General features: G+C 42.7%; 1 protein-coding gene and 1 gene segment (V, D, J or C); both read right to left on the bottom strand.

The window, feature by feature from the left end:
* Positions 1–3,459: 3,459 nt before the first annotated feature.
* LOC111970480 (Ig mu chain C region-like) lies at positions 3,460–9,279 on the bottom strand. The segment is given in 7 exon segments: positions 3,460–3,871; positions 4,390–4,707; positions 4,992–5,333; positions 6,716–6,826; positions 7,299–7,643; positions 8,087–8,428; positions 9,122–9,279. Coding segments are annotated over 7 exon segments (1,842 nt in total).
* Positions 9,280–9,732: 453 nt separating this feature from the next.
* LOC111970479 (EKC/KEOPS complex subunit TP53RK) lies at positions 9,733–20,989 on the bottom strand. The gene is made up of 2 exons (XM_023997243.2): positions 20,732–20,989; positions 9,733–10,414 (listed from the first exon to the last, which is right to left on the bottom strand). The coding sequence occupies exons 1-2, from the start codon at positions 20,955–20,957 to the stop codon at positions 9,930–9,932; spliced, it is 711 nt and encodes a 236-aa protein (XP_023853011.1). The 5' UTR covers positions 20,958–20,989; the 3' UTR covers positions 9,733–9,929.

Genomic DNA, 20,989 nt, shown 5'->3' with positions numbered 1-20,989 from the left:
ACCCCCTCTTCCCTATGAAAGTGGACATCTTCAATGGCGTAGCCAGACAAATCTCCCCCTTCTGGACAAACCCATGCTGCCCTTCCTCGGGGAGGACATTCTGACTTATTCTGACTTCCGGTGTCCAACTCCCCATCTTGTTGTGTTGTTCCACAGTGAATGAAGATGACAGATCCCATAGCCAGTCTCTGGGAAGCTGTGAATATGGTTCCAGGACATCACCCGTAGAATCTGTGCACAGTGTTTGTATCCAAGAGATAGTTTGACAACTGTCTTTAAACTCATTAACATTATCAACAGATAAAACTGCCCACCCACATCTTGATGTGTATGGACCTTTCAAGGTACAGTTTGCAATTGGTGAATCCATTTTTGGGACTTTTACATTAATGATATGTAGTCATTGATTCTTGAAGACAGTTTGTAAATGTGAACAAACTTTAAAACATGGTTAAAATGATCATTTTGATCTCATGGATGGTCAGTCCTTGCAGCCACAGCTGTTTTTTCATTTTACATTATTCCAGCCCCATTCCTCAGCTGCTTACCAAAACGAGTAGTGGGCAGCCTGCACCTTTAAATGTTTTCTGCTATTATAAGTTGTGTATAGGTCTTGTAGATATTGTTTCTGTAGGGGGAAAGGTGCAACAGACATTCCCTTTCGAGGACAAATAGTAATGTCAATAAAGCCTATCTATTTTCTATTTTTATTTTTAAAACAAATAATAATGGCACATGGAATGTTCTTCTCCTAGGAGAATCATTGGGTTGCATGGACAAAAGAAACCAATGGTCTAAGAGCTCTCCAAATATACCCCAATATTGTTGTAGCCAGCTTGAAAGAGATGCAGAAACATTCTTTCCAATTGTACTGGTATTACATGGTGACACCTAGCAACCTTGTCAAGAGGTTTGGATCTCTTGGCGTAACAGCTAAGGTGTTGGGTTGACAGCCGCAGGGTCCTGGGTTCAAGCCCCAGTCGGGACTACTACCTTCTGACTTTGCAAMATTGGTGTCCGAAGTGGGAAGGCCATCGAGTGTGCTCCAAGGGTACAGGCACAAGGATGTGCTCTATGAAGGAAGGGACCTTAAAAGTTCAGTATTTTACAATTTAATGTTAGATGGATCCTCACCATGAAAGCAGTCTACGAACCATGACAAACAGTTATTCATGATTATGTTTTCTTTTAAAGGTTTTGGTTTTTCCATTTATGATTTGAGGTTGGACTTTCGTCCATCTCGTTAGTTGGAAGGTGTTTCACCTGTGCTGGCCGCACAAAGGCGGAGGTAGCGGTCCTGCTGCTGGGTTGTTGCCCTCCTACGGCCTCCTCCACGTCTCCTGATGTACTGGCCTGTCTCCTGGTAGCGCCTCCATGCTCTGGACACTACGCTGACAGACACAGCAAACCTTCTTGCCACAGCTCGCATTGATGTGCCATCCTGGATGAGCTGCACTACCTGAGCCACTTGTGTGGGTTGTAGACTCCGTCTCATGCTACCACTAGAGTGAAAGCACCGCCAGCAGACCAAAACATCAGCCAGGAAGCATAGGAACTGAGAAGTGGTCTGTGGTCACCACCTGCAGAACCACTCCTTTATTGGGGGTGTCTTGCTAATTGCCTATAATTTCCACCTTTTGTCTATTCCATTTGCACAACAGCATGTGACATTTATTGTCAATCAGTGTTGCTTCCTAAGTGGACAGTTTGATTTCACAGAAGTGTGATTGACTTGGAGTTACATTGTGTTGTTTAAGTGTTCCCTTTATTTTTTTGAGCAGTGTATATAAAATAAGATTTAAAAAATAATAATAGAATTACAACGCTGTAAAACATGATCAGGGTTTCAGGATGGAATATCCTTTACATTTTTCCCATGCTGTTATTTATTTTACTATGACTTTGTTTTGGGGCCGAACTGGTGGCAGTTATGGGGAAAAAAGACGCTGCAGAGTTAATTGAAAATGTCATGGTTGATTAGCTTTTTTCATTAGGTAGGGTATTTTCTCTTGAACCATATGGTCTATCCACTACAAACCCATGGACAACATGTACACAGATGTAAAGATTAGGACAAATTTTAAATGAATATTTTTTTTGAGTCATTCAAGTATAAATTACCTGTGTAAATACCAGATTTACTGCAAATTCCAGTAACTTTGGTAAATTACTGGTAGTTTTGCAACCCTAGCCTTGAGCAGTCATGTCTGTGGGTATTAATGTTACACACAGAAAGTGAAAAAACTGTTTTAAAGGAAATAACCACTTCACCGAGCTGTCTGTCTAAACTACTTGCACACATCTCAGACACCCATGCATACCCCACAAGACATGCCACAAGAGGTCTCTTCACAGTCCCCAAGTCCAGAACAGACTATGGGAGGCACACAGTACTACATAGAGCCATGACTACATGGATCTCTATTCCACTTCATGTAACTGTAAAGCAGTAAAATTTGATTTTAAAAACAGATTAAAAAACACCTTATGGAACTGGGTCTGTGAAGCAACACAAACATTTGCACAGACACATGCATACACACACACAATACATACACATGGATTTAGTATTGTAGATATGTGGTAGTGGTGGAGTAGGGGCCTGAGGGCACACAGTGTGCTGTGAAATCTATGAATGTATTGTAATGTTTTTAAAATTGTATAAACTGCCTTAATTTTGCTGGAAACCAGAAAGAGTAGCTGCTGCTTTGATTAGTTCTTGTTTTCTTTTTTACCATTTTAAAACCCATCTAGGTACTGATTGATGATTTCAATGTGTAAATATTTAATTTGTCTGTCCCTAATAAATAAATACACGAAGACCCAGAGCTCTGACTTAATGTATGTTACTATTAAAAAATATATTATTAAAAATATATATATATATTTAACCTTTATTTAACTAGGCAAGTCAGTTAAGAACAAATTCTTATTTACAATGATGGCCTAGGAACAGTGGGTTTAACTGCCTTGTTCAGGGGCAGAACGACAGATTTTTACCTTGTCAGCTCGGTGACTCGATTAACACCCTTTCGGTTACTGACCCAACGCTCTAACCACTAAGCTACCTGCCGCCCCAATTGAAGTGTTCATAGTGACCAATCTGCCATTTTCATACCGTATGCAGGATGTAAGTATGAAGGTTTACGAACCTGTGTTTGTTAGATTAACTTACCTCAATATAAAAGGTGTAGTACTGACACTTTTCCTAGTTTAGGCCCCACGTTTCATGAGCATATCTAGTATGCTACGACAGTTCAGGGCAAGCACCTTTTTCAATTCAATATTTACAGTCTATCAGAAGATAAAGTGAACGGAATTAACAAAACAAGTATAAATGCATCAAATTAATTTACAAAAATAACCTTAGGTATACTATATACTTTAGCGGTAATATCCTTATATACATCCCAGACCTGGGTTCAAATACTACTTGAAATAATTTCAACTATTTGAGCCGTCCTTTATTTGTTGTAATGGAGCCAATACAAAAGTCCCAAAAGTGCAAACAAAGTATTTGAACAAAGGTCTGACGTCCCTTGACTAGGTGACTATGAGATCTGACGTGTGAACACCCTCTCCTCCGGTTCCTTCTGGGCACTGTGGACCACCCGGCACCTGAACTCTGAGCCGTAGTCCTCTGTGGTTGGGCTCAGTTTGAGGAAGCTCCACATAGAGTAGAGGCCGTTGACGTTGAGGCTGGGTGGGGAGTTGAAGAACTGGCTGTTGGGGACCGTCTGTCCGTCCTTAAACCATGTGACAGACACTTGTTCAGGACAGAAGTCTTTGATGCAGAGGTTGAGCGTGCACTCCTCATCCAGCAGAGGGAGTAGTGGCTCACACTTGATGAACATCACGCTTGGAGGAGTACCTGGTGGAGAAGACACATGGGTCCTATTCATTACAGTAGGCATCAAATGGAATAAAATTGCCTGAAACAGGGAGGGAGTACTTGGACTTGTCTGAAAAGAAATGATAATTTTCAGTTGCAAAAATAGTTTTGCTATGATAAGCCCAAATGAACACAACTGATGACACACCACGTTTGCGCAAAAAGTTCTCAGAAGACACTATCAACTTATCAGAGGAAGACTATCTTGAATAACAGCTCCATCAGTTATATTCTGTCTGTTGATGCCTTCTGAGCAAAATTAGGACAACCAACAAATAGAATTCCATTTCCAGGATGTAAACTTGCCCTCTAACTCGTATTTCATCTACACATTATGACAATTACCACCATATAGCCTAGCTTTGATTGTCTGAATACATTTGTGAGATAAATGTAGAAACGTAACTAAAATATAGTTCTCAAACTGGTGTCCCCCCCCCAGTCAAAACGAGTTTGACCCCTGTGCTAAAAAGAACAGCATGTCTTTGATTAGTTACCTTGTGTGTTGATATGATAGAGAACGTCTTTGTATCCTGGCCCGGGGAAACTGGAGTGATACAAGCGGCATGTGTAGACCACCCTCTCGTCTTCCTGAGCTATTGTCAGTTCGATCTTACTCCACATGCTGTGCATCCGCTCGTGGTCAGAGAACGGTCCATAGTTAGTGGCTGTCCTCACCTGCTCCCCATCATTTCTCGACCACTCGAGATGGAGGTCGTCCGGGTAAAACTTCTCGACCCGACAGCATAGCACCAGCAACCTCTTCACCTCTGGGATCTGAGGCATGCTGGAGATGTGAAAGAACGATGGAGTCACTGGGGGAAATGAAAAGGGAACAGTGTGTTAAGTCAAAAGTGGGACATTTCTAGATATTGGTACAGATTCAGTTGGATGGACTTTTTTGGTTGTATTTTATGAATGACATTGTATATAAAATATGATATATAATATTAATATGTCCACTCATTTGTATTGCTCTCAAGACCCACTTCAAGCTTGTACTACTACCTGACTTTAAACACAGAACAGTTCAGCATGACGTACTGGTTACATTACGTTATTAAATTATTATAGTTATTCCATGACATTATTACATTACCTTTTACACTCACAGTGGTCTCCCTGGTGATCTTCCTGCCTCTGTACAGCACAACACACAGGTACTTAGCCTGGTCCTCACTGACTGACAGACAGACGGACAGGATGGACACGTGATGCATGCTCTCAGAGTGGATGCTAGCCTGGTCACTCAGGTCCTTGCGGCTCAACAGTGCCTTTGATTGGCTATTGGAAGCGGCGTTACAGTCCCTATTGGCTGTTATCTTGTACCATTTCACTTTGAGCTCTCTCAGTCGTACTCTTTTAATGGTGCATTTTAAGTTGGTCGGCTTCATGGCATAAACAATGGTGGGTTTGATGATGTCAGAGATGCTGGGAGGAACTGAGGATAAATACACAAATATTATGACAATGATCATGCTACATCGGTAGTCACCGTGCTACTTTGGTAGTCACCGTGCTACTTTGGTAGTCACCGTGCTACGTCGCCGTGCTACGTCGGTAGTCACCGTGCTACGTCGGTAGTCACCGTGCTACGTCGGTAGTCACCGTGCTACATCAGTATTCACCGTGCTACATCAGTATTCACCATGCTACATCAGTATTCACCATGCTACAATCAGTATTCACCATGCTACGTCGGTAGTCACCATGCTACGTCAGTTTTCACCATGCTACATCGGTATTCACCATGCTACGTCGGTATTCACCATGCTATGTCGGTAGTCACCATGCTGTCAGTAGGAACCATGCTGTCAGTAGTCACCATGCTACATCAGAAGTCACCATGCTACATCGGTATTCACCATGCTACATCAGAAGTCACCATGCTACGTCGGTAGTCACCATGCTGTCAGTAGGAACCATGCTATCGGTAGTCACCATGCTACGTCGGTAGTCACCATGCTACGTCGGTAATCACCATGCTGTCAGTAGTCACCGTGCTATGTCGGTAATCACCATGCTGTCAGTAGTCACCATGCTACATCGGTAGTCACCATGCTACGTCGGTAATCACCATGCTGTCAGTAGTCACCGTGCTATGTCGGTAATCACCATGCTGTCAGTAGTCACCATGCTACGTCGGTAGTCACCGTGCTACGTCGGTAGTCACCGTGCTACATCAGTATTCACCGTGCTACATCAGTATTCACCATGCTACATCAGTATTCACCATGCTACATCAGTATTCACCATGCTACGTCGTAGTCACCATGCTACGTCAGTTTTCACCATGCTACATCGGTATTCACCATGCTACGTCGGTATTCACCATGCTATGTCGGTATCACCATGCTATGTCGGTAGTCACCATGCTGTCAGTAGGAACCATGCTGTCAGTAGTCACCATGCTACATCAGAAGTCACCATGCTACATCGGTATTCACCATGCTACATCAGAAGTCACCATGCTACGTCGGTAGTCACCATGCCTGTCAGTTTTCACCATGCTACAGTCGGTAGTCACCATGCTACGTCGTAGTGCCCATGCTACGTCAGGTAATCACCATGCTGTCAGTAGTCCCACGTGCTATGTCGGTAATCACCATGCTGTCAGTAGTCACCATGCTACATCAGTATTCACCATGCTACATCGGTAGTCACCATGCTACGTCGGTAGTCACCATGCTGTCAGTAGTCACCATGCTACATCAGTATTCACCATGCTGTCAGTAGTCACCATTCTACAAGGTGTGCAGGCTTTTGTTCCAGCACAACAGAACACACCTGAATCTAATAATCACTTCTTGGATGTAAACATACCTGTGTAAAAATACCTGTAGAAGACCATTGCACCACCGATGACAGAGAAGACCAGAAGAACACTAACAAGACTAGTAACTACCATCAGTGTTACAGCATTAAACCCTGGATCTGATGAGAGAGGAGTTAGAAGTACATGTTGATTAGCTGATAAAATACACTAGAAATTCACTGAAATTGACTTTGTGTATAGTAGTGTTCAGTTGAATCCTTATTAAATCACCCAACTGCGGAGAAGACCAGAAGAACACTAACAAGACTAGTAACTACCATAAGTGTTTTAAACCCTGGATCTGATGAGGAGTTAGAAGTACATGTTGATCAAATACACTTTCAGTCCAATTAAATACACTATGTGTATAGTAGTGTTCAGTTGAATCCTTATAAAAACACCCAATTGCATTTATTTTTTTAAATTCTCATTGTATTTATTATCTGTATTTGTCTTTGTCTTTTGTATGCTTAATGATATATTTGAATTTATGCTCAGAGCCGCAAGATACATTTCCCCATGGGAAAAATACAGTATAATTTGTTATGAATCCCAATATAAAGCTGATAGAGTGGTGTGTTGGCTTCCCACCTTGCACGGTCAACAAGATGCTTTTGCTGTATTTTCCATCAGGGTAGGACCTATGTTCGATGTGACAGATGTACATGGCTCCTCCGCTCCCTACGGCTGAAGCCTGGACAGTGATGTGACTGCTGACACTGTAGGTGCCGTCTGGATTGGGCACAGCCATTCCAGTGCACACATCACGCGAGATGGCCCCGCGAGCCATGCTCCCACGGGCCACCCGGGAGCCATTTTGGATCAGCCAGGTCACGGCCAGATTCTCTGGGTAGAATCCCGTGATGTCACACATCAATGTCCTTTCCTCCCCCTCCATCACCGTGGCGGTCTCTGGGAGGGACACTGAGGGTCTGGCTGTGGGGAAAAGATGGAGTAAAGAGAGTGAATTTATTTCCCTCACTGTGGCCTAGTTCACACACAATTAAATACATTGTACACACAGCCTGAGTGTGAAGTTGTGAACTAGGCCTGTGTGTGTAAGGTAAAGCCATGTCATTTTGTAAACAAGAAGATACGTCCATTAGGATACTACTGGAGGCCTATTCTCAACAATTCTACTTACTAGCAATACCAATACTATTTTAGCATCAGTGGAGGATGGTGTCACTTTAAAATTGGAGGGCCGGCTCATTGTAATGACTGGAACAGTACCAAACACATTCCATTCCAGTCATTACTATGAGCCGTTCTCTTTTCAACAGCCTCCACTGCCTATCGTTGCTTCATTTTCTGCTGGGCTAAAATGTTCTGGTGATAAAATGTACAAAAGAAGGGGCAAACAGCTGGTCAGACAGCACCTGATACTTCCAGCTGTGAGGAAACTTTGTATGTGTTGGGAGTGATGATCACTCTGCAGCGGTAGAGTCCCTCATCAGCCACGGTCATGTTGAACAAACGAAGGGATGCATTGCCCTGAAGCAACCCCGTTTGGTCGACTCGAGACCCTTCACGATGCACCTTGGCGCTCTCATTCTGGAACGTATACACTAGGTGCTTTATGGTCTCTTCATCCACCATCATCCCCCACTCAACCGTGATTTTCTTCAGCGGTACATGTTCAGGCTTCTTGAAAGAGCAGTTTAAGGTAACGTCCGTGCCAGCTAAGATGGCTATCTTCTTTGTAGACTGGGCCTTTGCACCTACAGTCCAAAACACAAACCAGTTTAGGTAATATCTTTTTATCTCAGTCATGAGAGTTTGGGGTTGAGTGCCTTGCTGCAGTATTTGAATATTAAAAATGTTCACATGAGACTGCAGCATGTAGCTGGTAGGTGTTTTATGATATCACGCTGACTCACAATCAATACATAGGATACGATACTTTTTGGGTCAATTTGCAGATATGCTTAAAAAAAAATAGCTGTCACCGTACCCAACCTGACACATTGGGAGAAGTGCCCCTGGGAGCACTTAGGGGTAAAGTGCCTTGCTCAAGGGGTAGGTAGTTTACAGGGATATAAGAGCCAACAACCAGATCACTCTTTGCAGATTTCCCCACAGGCAGCTCGGGGGTTCGACCGCTGCCCCATAATCAAAACTGACACGTCCCTATGGGACACCTAATCACGTCCGGATATGAAACAGACTATTCTCTGCTGTTACATAAAAAACATGCATAGCATTAACAGCTACTGTAAGATATCTTCCCATAAATGTAGTAATGCAACGATAAAGATTAGACGTGAAAAAAATGTTTAAGAACTTGTTTCGTAGCCAAGTCAAATACTGTTGCTCGCTACTAGGACTGACTTTGACCTTGGTCCCACTACTCCTAAGAAACCTGTAGTTAGAATACAAAGACAATCAAAACACTGGCCAGTTTTTCCTCTTACCTTTACAATGCAAAATAATGAGCAGAATCGTAGTGACATTTTTAATATCCCAGCTACTATTCATTGGTAATCACGTTKTTTTTTTTTACTGTGACAGGTGCATTGAGACTGGAGAGCAATTCTGAAAGTAAACTTTGACACAGATCTCAGTCAAGTGCGTTCCCATGCTCCAATTGAGTCACAGGAAAGTTCATAAGTTACCAAATATGGACTTTGTTACGTAACAGTGAATATTGTGATTGTGGGCGTCAGAAAGGCGCAATAGAAATATTATTGAGAAATCATTGCCTGCATACCGTGTGGGGCTGACTGAGGAACCACATTCTAGATTCTCAGCATACTAAACTGAAAGAACACAAACCAATAAAGCGAGCAGTCTTTTATTTCAAAAACAAATATTTCTAGTAACATAACATTGTGGCACTGAGTCTCTATGCCTATATGCTTCCATACAAATATCAAATAGAACTTAACAAATCAGTGCCAAACAGGGCATGTCATTATAAATGCATTTGCACAGATTATCTCGTAGGTTCCCTTTAACCTACCATCGACCTTTCTATCCTCAACCGACCGCGGACCTCTTTCTCTCAACCGACCCACGACCACCTCTTTCTCCCCATCAACCGACCCACGACCACCTCTTTCTCCCTCTCAACCCACCTCTTTCTCCCTCTCAACCCACCTCTTTCTCCCTCTCAACCCACCTCTTTCTCCCNCTCAACCCACCTCTTTCTCCCTCTCAACCCACCTCTTTCTCCCTCTCAACCCACCTCTTTCTCCCTCTCAACCCACCTCTTTCTCCCTCTCAACCGACCATCGATCTCTTTCTCCCTCTCAACCGAACTTCGTCAAGCTTTTTGATGACAGCGTGGGACTTCTTGGACGAGGCTGCGTAGGCCTTCAGCAGCTTCTCGAACAGAGCCTCAGTGTTGGGGTGGGTGCTGAGGAAAGCTTTCTCCAGCACGTACATGTCCACTCCCTTGTCCTCGGGCAAGGCCGATATGTAGCTCAGGCCAAAGTCAATGAGGACCAGCTCCGTCTCTCCGCCCGCCTTCAACAGCATGTTGGAAGTGGTCAAGTCTCCATGGACAACGTCCTCATCGTGCATTTTGGCCAGAATCTGACCCATCTTCTTAGCGAGCTGGTCCAGGCGTTCCTCTGGGCTTTTCTGGGAAGAGGAGAGCTGTGTGGATGCGATGTGGTCTCGTACGGTGATGGAGCCGACAATGTCTTCAAGGAAGATGCAGTGGGAGGTGTAGTCTACAAAGTAGACGACTGGTGCAGATATTCCTGAAGAGAGAGAGAGAGAGATATATATTGGTGGGGATGAGAGAGAAGGGGGGGTATAATTAGACACTAATACAGATCAGGGATATACAGGCTTGTATCTTATCTGATATGTACACTACATGGCCAAAGGTATGTGGACACGTGCTCGAACATCTCCTTCCTCCTTCTGGGAAGGCTTTCTACTAGATGTTGGAACATTGCTGCGGGGACTTCCATTCAGCCACAAGCGCATTAGTGAGGTCAGGCATTGATGTTGGGTGATTAGGCCTGGCTCACAGTCGGTGTTCCAAGTCATCCCAAAGATGTTTGATGGGGTTGAGGTCAGGGCTCTGTGCAGGCCAGTCACGTTCTTCCACACCGAATAACAACAAAGCATTTCTGTATGGACCTCGCATTGTGCATATGGCCATTGTCATGCTAAAACAGGAAAGGGCCTTCCCAAACTGTTGCCACAAAGTTATAAGCACAGAATCGTTTAGAATGTCATTGTATGCTGTAGAGTTAAGATTCCCCTTCACTGGAACTTAGGGGACTAGCCCGACCCATGAAAAACAGCCCCAGACCATTATTCCTTCTCCACCAAACTTTACAGTTGGCAATATGCATTCAAGCAGGTAGCGTTCTCCTGGCATCCACCAAACCCTCATTCGTCCGTCGGACTGCCAGATGGTGAAGAACGAGTCATCACTCCAGAGAACGCGTTTACACTGCTCCAGAGTTTTACACCACTCCATCCAACGCTTGGCATTGCACATGGTGATCTTAGGCTTGTGYGCGGCTGTTCGGCCATGGAAACCCATTTCATGAATCTCCCGATGCACAGTTCTTGTGCTGGACTTTTCAGAGGCAGGTTGGAACTCGGTAGTGAGTGTTGCAACAGAAGATGATTTTTACGCTCTACACGCTTCAGCACTCGGCAGTSCCGTTCTGKGAGCTTGTGTGGCCTACCACTTCRTGGCTGAGCAGTTGTCGCTCCTAGACGTTTCCACTTCACAATAACAGCACTTACATTTGATCTGGGCAGCTCTAGCAGGGCAGAAATTTGACGAACTGACTTGTTGGAAAGGTGGCATCCTATGACGGTGCCACGTTGAAAGTCACTGAGTTCTTCAGTAAGGCTATTCTACTGCCAATGTTTGTCTATGGAGATCGCATGGCGGTGTGCTCAATTTTATAGAATTGTCAGCAACGGGTGTGGCTGAATTAGCCGAATCCACTAATTTAAAAAAGGGGTGTCCACATACTTTTGTATATATAATGTATAATCTGCGCTAGAACAGTATAGGCCTAGCAATCATCAACATCCTGTATTGGAAAGAATTGACAGCTGTCCAGTTCTGGACACCTGTGCAGTGAGAAGCAGCTCTGTAACTAATATTYATTTCAAGATTAAAAATGATTGCATAGAACACCTGTAGTCACTCACTACATCTTGTCCAAAGATTGCTCCCTCTGATTTTCAGTTGAATCATTCATGACAGTGCGGACTGTATACAACAGTTAATTTGGCCTATGCTGTAGGCCTGTTTTACATTCAGCAATTAGCAAGAACAAGCCTGCTTCTTTCCCCGAATAGGCTATTAGGCCTAGTATAAAAAATAAATGTCCTATAGCTTTTGCTGGGATTTCATGAGAAGAGGAATTGCCTACTGCGGAGAGGCGTGCATAGGCCTATAGACTATTGCGCACAGAAACAGCTGGAAGAGAGAGAATAGTCATGTGTAACTGAAGTAAGAAGTTAAATTTTAGGCCATTCATTAGCTAAATATTAGTGCTATAGGCTAAATATTTATCTGTGAAAGTGCCTGAAAATAAAGTGAACAGATTATGAAATGGCAGATCTGTGCATTCCTCCAGGGTGGCCTAACACTGTCACACTGGTCCCCGGGCACGCAAATCTCCACTTTTGATTAGGACCATTTTAGACAAGAACATTATTCTACCTGGGCTATATACAAAGTGAAATGAGGATTATATTATTGTTATCAAGTGAGTGCACAATTGTCTATAGGCTATAAACTGCAGTGATGTAGTCTAATTTCAATAACCACTCAAACATCCWGTTTTGAAAAGAAATAAGTACATTAGCAGGCCACTCATATGGTGTGTTTTGTCAGGATGTAGTCTATTGATGTTAATGTAGCAGTATTGCTTCCGTCCCTYTCCTCGCCCCTACCTGGKCTCAAAYCAGGGACCCTCTGCACACATCAACAACTGACACCCACRAAACACCCAAAAGCCGCGGCCCTTGCAGAGCAAGAGGAACAACTACTTCAAGGTCTCAGAGCGAGTGACGTCACCGATTGAAACGCTATTAGCGTGCATCACCACTAACTAGCTAGCCATTTCACATCGGTTACATTAAGACTAGATATAGGCCTATTCACTACAGTATTAAGCCTAACATTGAGTTGATGAATTATGGGCTAATATGCATACGCTTCTAATTTAGGCTATACATCTCGAGCCTATCAGTCTTCATTGTTCTGTTGCACAATTATGCCTCTCCGCTGCCTCGGCTATTCCTCTAAAATCATGTACAGTCCCAGGAAAAACCAGACTATACAAATGCTTGTTGGACACTTATTTCGACTTATTTTCTTTAGACTACTAATAGCCTATTGGAGGAGAGATGCAGGCTTGCTCTTGCTTGCTGAACATGGCATGGTATAATTTGATATGGAATCTTTTCTTAATTTATATAGACTAATCAACAATGATCATGCTCGGTCCTGGCCCCCCCACACACACACCTGGACAATATGCCATTTTAGGCGAGACAAAAAAAWTGATGCCACCTGTCGTGGAAATTCATACTGAGGGAGACATTTCTTAAAACAATCATCTTTATTTAATATTGATTATTATTGCAATAATKAAGCCGTCAACTGCACACTCAAGCTATCTTGTAAAACCATACACCCAGATTTGCTGCAGGGTGCTACAGTTGAGACCATAAAACACAGCATTAGTAGGACAGAAATATCTCAGTTTGTTAAGTAAATAATTGTTAAATATCCAACAAATCAGGTAAATATGTAATTTCTGTCACACATCATAACCCGCAAAGTAGAATAGTAGCGTAGGCCATAYAGTATCGGCACGCAATGCACTTTTATGAATACCCATGTAGTTACCTACCGTTTGTRAAACAGACAATTTACCATTAATCCCTGTCATTTGGTTAGCCTACATTATTTTCTGTTAATGCATGTATTAATTACAGTAATTTAGTTTTTCGGAGTGGAAACGTTATTTGCAGAGTGAGGAACCTGCTACACTTGTGAGAAACACGTGTTGGTTTATTTCAGACCATAATTTACWCGCTCAACRTCAGCAATGAGMACGTGTCTGGTTTCTCTGTCCTGTTAATGTAGACGGARCGCAGGAGACTKAGTACCATAGAAGTAGGTCCACCTGGCCTGCTCCTCGCAAATATCAACATGTAGGGAAGTGCCCAGGTCTGTTTCTCAGTCATTCTCTCTTCACCTCAAACAGAAAGTCAACGATGTSCGTTCTTTTCATCCATTCAAATTATAGTAGTTCCTCACAATCTTTMCAAMACTCTCCCCCTCGATAATCAGCTTCGCTAATAAWTAGGCTATGACATGTTGAGTATATTGGTTTCTATTTTAATGATTGTCAATTTCATGTTCATACTATAGCAGAGCGGTCACCTTCATACTTTTCTTGTCAATTCATTATCGTATAGCCTACTTTCGGAAAGGCTAAATTAGGCCTATAGGTTTWTTACAATACTTTTTAAGGAAAGGATAAATATTTTCTCGTGTGTCTTGACTACGCTGGTGGTTGATTGACTGGTGCTTTGACTGGGGTTTGAGTTAGATTATTCTCTCTATTCTAGAGGTCAACCGATTAATTGGAATGGCCGATTAATTAGGGCCGATTTCAAGTTTTCATAACAATCGGAAATCTGTATTTTTGGACACCGATTTGGCCGTTTTTTTGGTTTGTTTTTTACACCTTTATTTAACTAGGCAAGTCAGTTGAAGACATTCTTATTTTCAATGACAGCCTAGGAACGGTGGGTTAACTGCCTCGTTCAGGGGCAGAACAACAGATTTTTACCTTGTCAGCTCGGGGGATTCAATCTTGCAACCTTAGTTAACTAGTCCAACACTCTAACCACCTGATTACATTGCACTCCACGAGGAGCCTGCCTGTTACGCAAATGCAGTAGAAGCCATGGTAAGTTGCTAGCTAGCATTAAACTTATCTTATAAAAAACAATCAATCGATCATAATCACTAGTTAACTACACATGGTTGATGATATTACTAGTTTATCTAGCGTGTCCTGCGTTGCATATAATCGATGCGGTGAGTATCGTTGCTCCAATGTGTACCTAACCATAAACATCAATGCCTTTCTTAAAATCAATACACAGAAGTATATATTTTTAAACCTGCATATTTAGCTAAAAGAAATCCAGGWTAGCAGGCAATATTAACCAGGTGAAATTGTGTCACTTCTCTTGCATTCATTGCACGCAGAGTCAGTGTATATGCAACAGTTTGGGCCGCCTAATTTGCCAGAATTTTACGTAATTATGACATAACATTGAAGGTTGTGCAATGTAACAGGAATATTTAGACTTATGGATGCCACCCGTTAGATAAAATACGGAACGGTTCCGTATTTCACTGAAAKAATAAACGTCTTGTTTTCGAGATTATAGTTTCCGGATTAGACCATATTAATGACCTAAGGCTCGTATTTCTGTGTGTTATTATGTTATAACTAAGTCTATGATTTGATAGAGCAGTCTGACTGAGCGGTGGTAGGCAGCAGCAGGCTCGTAAGCATTCATTCAAACAGCACTTCCCTGCGTTTTGCCAGAAGCTCTTCGCTGTGCTTCAAGCCATACAAACTCCCGTGTAACCGATGTGAAATGGTTAGCTAGTTAGTGGGGAGCGCGCTAATAGCGTTTCAAACGTCACTCGCTCTGAGACTTGGAGTAGTAATTCCCCTTGCTCTGCATGGGTAACGCTGCTTCGAGGGTGGCTGTTGTCGTTGTGTTCCTGGTTCGAGCCCAGGTAGGAGCGAGAGGGATGGAAGCTATACTGTTACACTGGCAATACTAAAGTGTCAAATACAAATGGTATAGAGAGAAATAGTCCTATTATTCCTATAATACCAACAAACTAAAACTGCTTACCTGGGAATATTGAAGACTCATGTTAAAAGGAACCACCAGCTTTCATATGTTCTCATGTTCTGAGCAAGGAACTTAAACGTTAGCTTTCTTACATGGCACATATTGCACTTTTACTTTCTTCTCCAACACTTTGTTTTTGCATTATTTAAACCAAATTGAACATGTTTCATTATTTATTTGAGGCTAAATTGATTTTATTGATGTATTACATTAAGTTAAAATAAGTGTTCATTCAGTATTGTTGTAATTGTCATTATTACAAATAAATAAAATGAAATAAATAAAATAGGCAGATTAATCGGTGTTGAAAGATCAGTCAACCTCTACTCTATACGCCTATATGGACATTCAGAAAGTTGTCTAAAGTAGCCTGTCTGGACRCCATTTCTTTAATAACAATCAAACGCTCCTGTCATGATTTAATCTTGTAAAATGCCTATTTTCAGTAGCTTAGGCTACATTATTTATCTCWTTACCGCGTCTTCTCTTTGAAGAACGGTCGAATGACCGCTGCAGTGTTTTTGACATGATGCCAATATTTCCTGAAAAGTGGGAGACAACTGATTGGATTTCGTTTGAACGGTTTTGTGCACGAAATAGGTTCTCTATTTAAAAAAGATATATATATATATTAGTTGAAGTCGGAAGCTTACATGCACCTTAGCCAAATACATTTAAACTCAGTTTTCCACAACTCCTGATATTTAATCCAAGTAAAAATTCAGTCTTAGGATCACCACTTTATTTTAAGAATGTGAAATGTCAGAATAATAGTAGAGAGAATGATTTATTTCAGCTTTTATTTATTTCATCACATTCCCAGTGGGTCAGAAGTTTATATACACTCAATTCTGTGTACACATACACTCAATTCAATACACTCGACTCTGAAAAACACCAAAAGAAAGATTCCCAGGGTCCCTGCTCATCTGCGTGAACGTGCCTTAGGCATGCTGCAAGGAGGCATGAGGACTGCTGATGTGGCCAGGGCAATAAATTGCAATGTCTGTACTGTGAGACGCCGATGACTGCGCTAAAGAGACAGGACGGACAGCTGATCGTCCTCGCAGTGGCAGACCACGTGTAATAACACCTGCACAGGATCAGTACATCCGAACATCACACCTGCGGGACAAGTACAGGATGGCAACAACAACTGTCCGAGTTACACCAGGAACGCACAATCCCTYCATCAGTGCYCAGACTGTCCKCAATAAGCTRAGAGAGCTGGACTGAGGGCTTGTAGGCCTGTTGTAAGGCAGGTCCTCACCAGACATCACCGGCAACAACGTTGCCTATGGGCACAATCCCACCGTCGCTGGACCAGACAGGACTGGCAAAAAGTGCTCTTCACTGACGAGTCGCGGTTTTGTCTCACCAGGGGTGATGGTYGGATTCTCGTTTATCGTCGAAGGAATGAGCATTACACTGAGGCCTGTACTCTAGAGCGGGATCAATTTGGAGGTGGAGCGTCCGTCATGGTCTGGGGTGGTGTGTCACAGCATCATCGGACTGAGCTTTTTGTCATCGCAGGCAATCTCAACGCTGTGCATTACAGGGAAGACATCTTCCTCCCTCATGTGGTWCCCTTCCTGCAGGCTTATCCTGACATGACTCTCCAGCATGACAACGCCACCAGCCWTMSKGCTCTTTCTGTGCGTGATTTCCTGCAAGACAGGAATGTCAGTGTTCTGCCATGGCCAGCGAAGAGCCCGGATCTCAATCCCATTCAGCACGTCTAGGAGCTGTTGGATCGGAGGGTGAGGGCTAGGGCCATTCCCCCCAGAAATCTTCGGGAACTTGCAGGTGCCTTGGTGGGAGAGTGGAGTAACATCACACAGCAAGAACTGGCAAATCTGGTGCAGTCCATGAGGAAATGCACTGCAGTACTTAATGCAGCTGGTGACCACACCAGATACTGACTGTTACTTTTTTGATTTTGACCCCCCCCTTTGTTCAGGGCGCATTATTCCATTTCTATTAGTCACATGTCTGTGGAACTTGATCAGTTTCTCTCTCAGTTTTTTAATCTTATGTTCATACAAATATTTACACATGTTAAGTTTGCTGAAAATAAACACAGTTGACAGTGAGAGGACATTTATTTTTTTGCTGAGTTTATGTCGGAGAGTAGACCCAAATATAAGTTGTCTGGTTTGCTTAATATAAGGACGTTTTTTTTTGTTAAAAAAAAAAAAGTTACAATAAGGAGGCTTTATACAGGGGGTACCAGTACCGAGTCAATGTGCAGGGGTACAGGTTAGTCAAGGTAATTTGTACATGTAGGCAATGGTAAAGTGACTATGCATAGATAATAAACAGCGAGTAGCTGCACTGTGGCCATTTGATTAGCTGTTCAGCAGTCTTATGGCTTGGGGATAGAAGCTGTTAAGGAGCCTTTTGGACCTASACTTGGCACTTCGGTACTGCTTGCCATGCAGTAGCAGAGAGAACAGTCTGACTTGGGTRACTGGAGTCTGACAATTTTTTGGGCCTTCCTCTGACAGCTCCTGGTATATAGGTCCTGGATGTCAGGAAGCATTTACATTTACTTTTGACACTGAAGTATATTTAAAACCAAATACTTTTAGACTTTTACTCAAATAGTAATTTACTGGGTGACTTTCACTTTAGTCATTTTCTATTAAGGTATCTTTACTTTAATTCAAGTATGACAATTGTGTACTTTTGCCACCACTGGTTTTGCTGTATGTCTAGCCCGCATTTTCCGTATATGTGCTTCATTTTTCAACTGGCTAAAACACAGATAGTAAAATGAGCCAGATATTTCACCTGATGTACAGTGCATTCAGAAAGTATTCAGACCCCTTGACTTTTTCCACTTTGATACGTTACAGCCTCATTCTAAAATTGATTAAATAGTTTTTTTCTCCTCAATCTACACACATGACAAAGCAAAATCAGGTTTAGTATTTTTTTTTGTGTGCTAATTACAAATATCAAACTGAAATATCACATTTACATAAGTATTCAGACCCTTTCCTATGCTGAAGCAACTTTGGCAGCGATTACAGCCGAGTCTATTTGGGTAAGACGCTACAAGCTTGGCACACCTGTATTTGGGRAGTTTCTCCCATTCTTTTCTGCAGAACCTCTCAAGCTCTGTCAGGTTGGATGRGGASCRTTGCTGCACAGCTATTTTCAGGGCTCTCCATAGATGTTTGATCGGGTTCAAGTCCGGGCTCTGGCTGGGCCGCTCAATGACATTCAGAGACTTGTTCCGAAGCCACTCCTGCGTTATCTTGGCTGTGTGCTTAGGGACGTTGTCTTGTTGGAAGGTGAACCTTCTCCCCAGTCTGAGGTCCTGAGAGCTTTGGAGCAGATTTTCATCAAGGATCTCTCTGTACTTTGCGCCATTCATCTTTCCCTCGATTATGACTAGTCTCCCAGTCCCTGCCACTGAAAAAAAAGCCTCGCAGCATGATGCTGCCACCACCATGCTTCACCGTAAGGATGGTGCCAGGTTTCCTCCAGATGTGAGGCTTGGCATTCAGGCCAAAGAGGTCAATCTTGGTTTCATCATGGTCTGAGAGTCTTTAGGTGCCTTTTTGGAAAACTCCAAGTGGGCTGTCAGGTGCCTTTTACTGAGGAGTGGCTTCCATCTGGCCACTCTACCACAAAGCCCGGATTGGTGGAGTGTGGCAGATATTGTTGTCCTTCTGGAAGGTCCTACCCATCTCCACAGAGGAACTCTGGGGCTCAGTCAGAGTGATCATTAGGTTCTTGGTCACCTCCTTGACCAAGGCCCTTCTCTCACAATTGCTCCATTTGACTGGGCGGCCAGCTCTAGGAAGAGTCTTGGTGGTACCAAACTTCTTCCATTTAACAATGATACAGGCCAGTGTTCTTGGGGACTTTTAATGCTGCAGACATTTTTTGGTACCTTTCCCCAGATCTGTGCCTCGACACAATCCTGTATACAGACAATTCCTTCAATCTCATGGCTTGGTTTTTGACTCTGACATGCACATGACATGCCTTTCCAAATCACATCCAATCAATTGAATTTACCACAGGTGGACTCCAATCAAGTTGTAGAAAAATCTCAAGCATGATCAATGGAAACAGGATGCACCTTAGCTCAATTTCAAGTCTCATAACAAAGGGTCTGCATCCTTAGGTAAATAAGACATCTGTTTTGTTTTTTTAATTAAAAGTGGCAACATTTCTGAAAACCTGTTTTCACTTTGTCATTATGAGGTATTGTGTGTAGATTTGAGGGAAAAAATAATTTAATACATTTTAGAATAAGGCTGTAAAGTAACAAAATTTGGAAAAAGGGAAGGTGTCTGAATACTTTCCAAATGCACTGTATAGGCTAAATGTGAAGCATCCACTTGGCGTTTCCACTCACTACAAAATATGATGATGAGAGAAAGCTTATTTGCAGGCAGTGAGAGAAGATGGAACGAGATGGATTTTGGCTGACATTCTGCAACATTTCTAAATGATTAAACATTTGATGTCCATAGTTTTATGTTTCCAAAACTACAATCTCCAACACTTTACCCTTTGCGAAAGTATTCAAAAAATTACGATGTTTAGGAGTGCAAGGTCGAATTACGTTATTGCACACATGAATTTCAGACATTCCATAACGGAAATATGCAACTGAATGCTAGAATGAGCCAATGGGATCTCACAAACTCGTGCATGGCTCTGCCCACCTCCTTGCTTGTTCTGCGCACTATGATTAATTTSCTCCCATTTGATACGACATCCTATCGTCTAGGTCTTTCTTGGGTAAGTTATTTTAAAAATCGTTGGCTAAAAGCTAGCAAGGTGGAGTCTGTGTACTTCCGTTTGTACCACAGCAAGGTAAAGCAACGCACGAGTTGAAAATATAACGCACTGCAGTACACCACAACTTAGAGTTGCGGACTGCTCCATTGMCAATTAATGACTTTCGACGGAACGCAATGCATCTGGTGGACATGAGGCGTAGGTCAAGGCCGCTACGTCTCCAGTTGAGCAACACAAATTAGGAAAAAGTCCGTGGTTGATTTTGATACGTTTAAAAAAAATWAAAGTATGAATTTCGCGCGACCAGTTCTCAATTGATATAAGAGAACGGAGTTGAGTTTTCCTCRGCTACATCTTGGGCTAACACTACTCACCAGCTTTTCGACAGCGAAGTATTGAGCGCACCTCTTGCACGGTTCTGCGATGTGTGAGTTTTTCATCCAACAACGGGTGTCTGTACAATTTCGGAAACCTTTCTTTTACAATGGTTGGCTTGCCCAAAAATGACCCTCGATATACACGAGCTTCTGCACCCTGTTTTATCAGTTCTATTTTCTTAAGAAACTGCGGTAGGGCCACGCTGGTCCCGTCAACAGCCATGTTTACAAATCGCTGTATCGTCCCTCTTCCTG

The sequence above is a fragment of the Salvelinus sp. IW2-2015 genome, linkage group LG11 (genome assembly GCF_002910315.2).
Source record: "Salvelinus sp. IW2-2015 linkage group LG11, ASM291031v2, whole genome shotgun sequence".
In the NCBI taxonomy this organism is placed as follows: domain Eukaryota; kingdom Metazoa; phylum Chordata; class Actinopteri; order Salmoniformes; family Salmonidae; genus Salvelinus; species Salvelinus sp. IW2-2015.
Note: the sequence above shows the minus strand (reverse complement) of the source record. Positions and strands in the feature narration are given on the sequence as shown.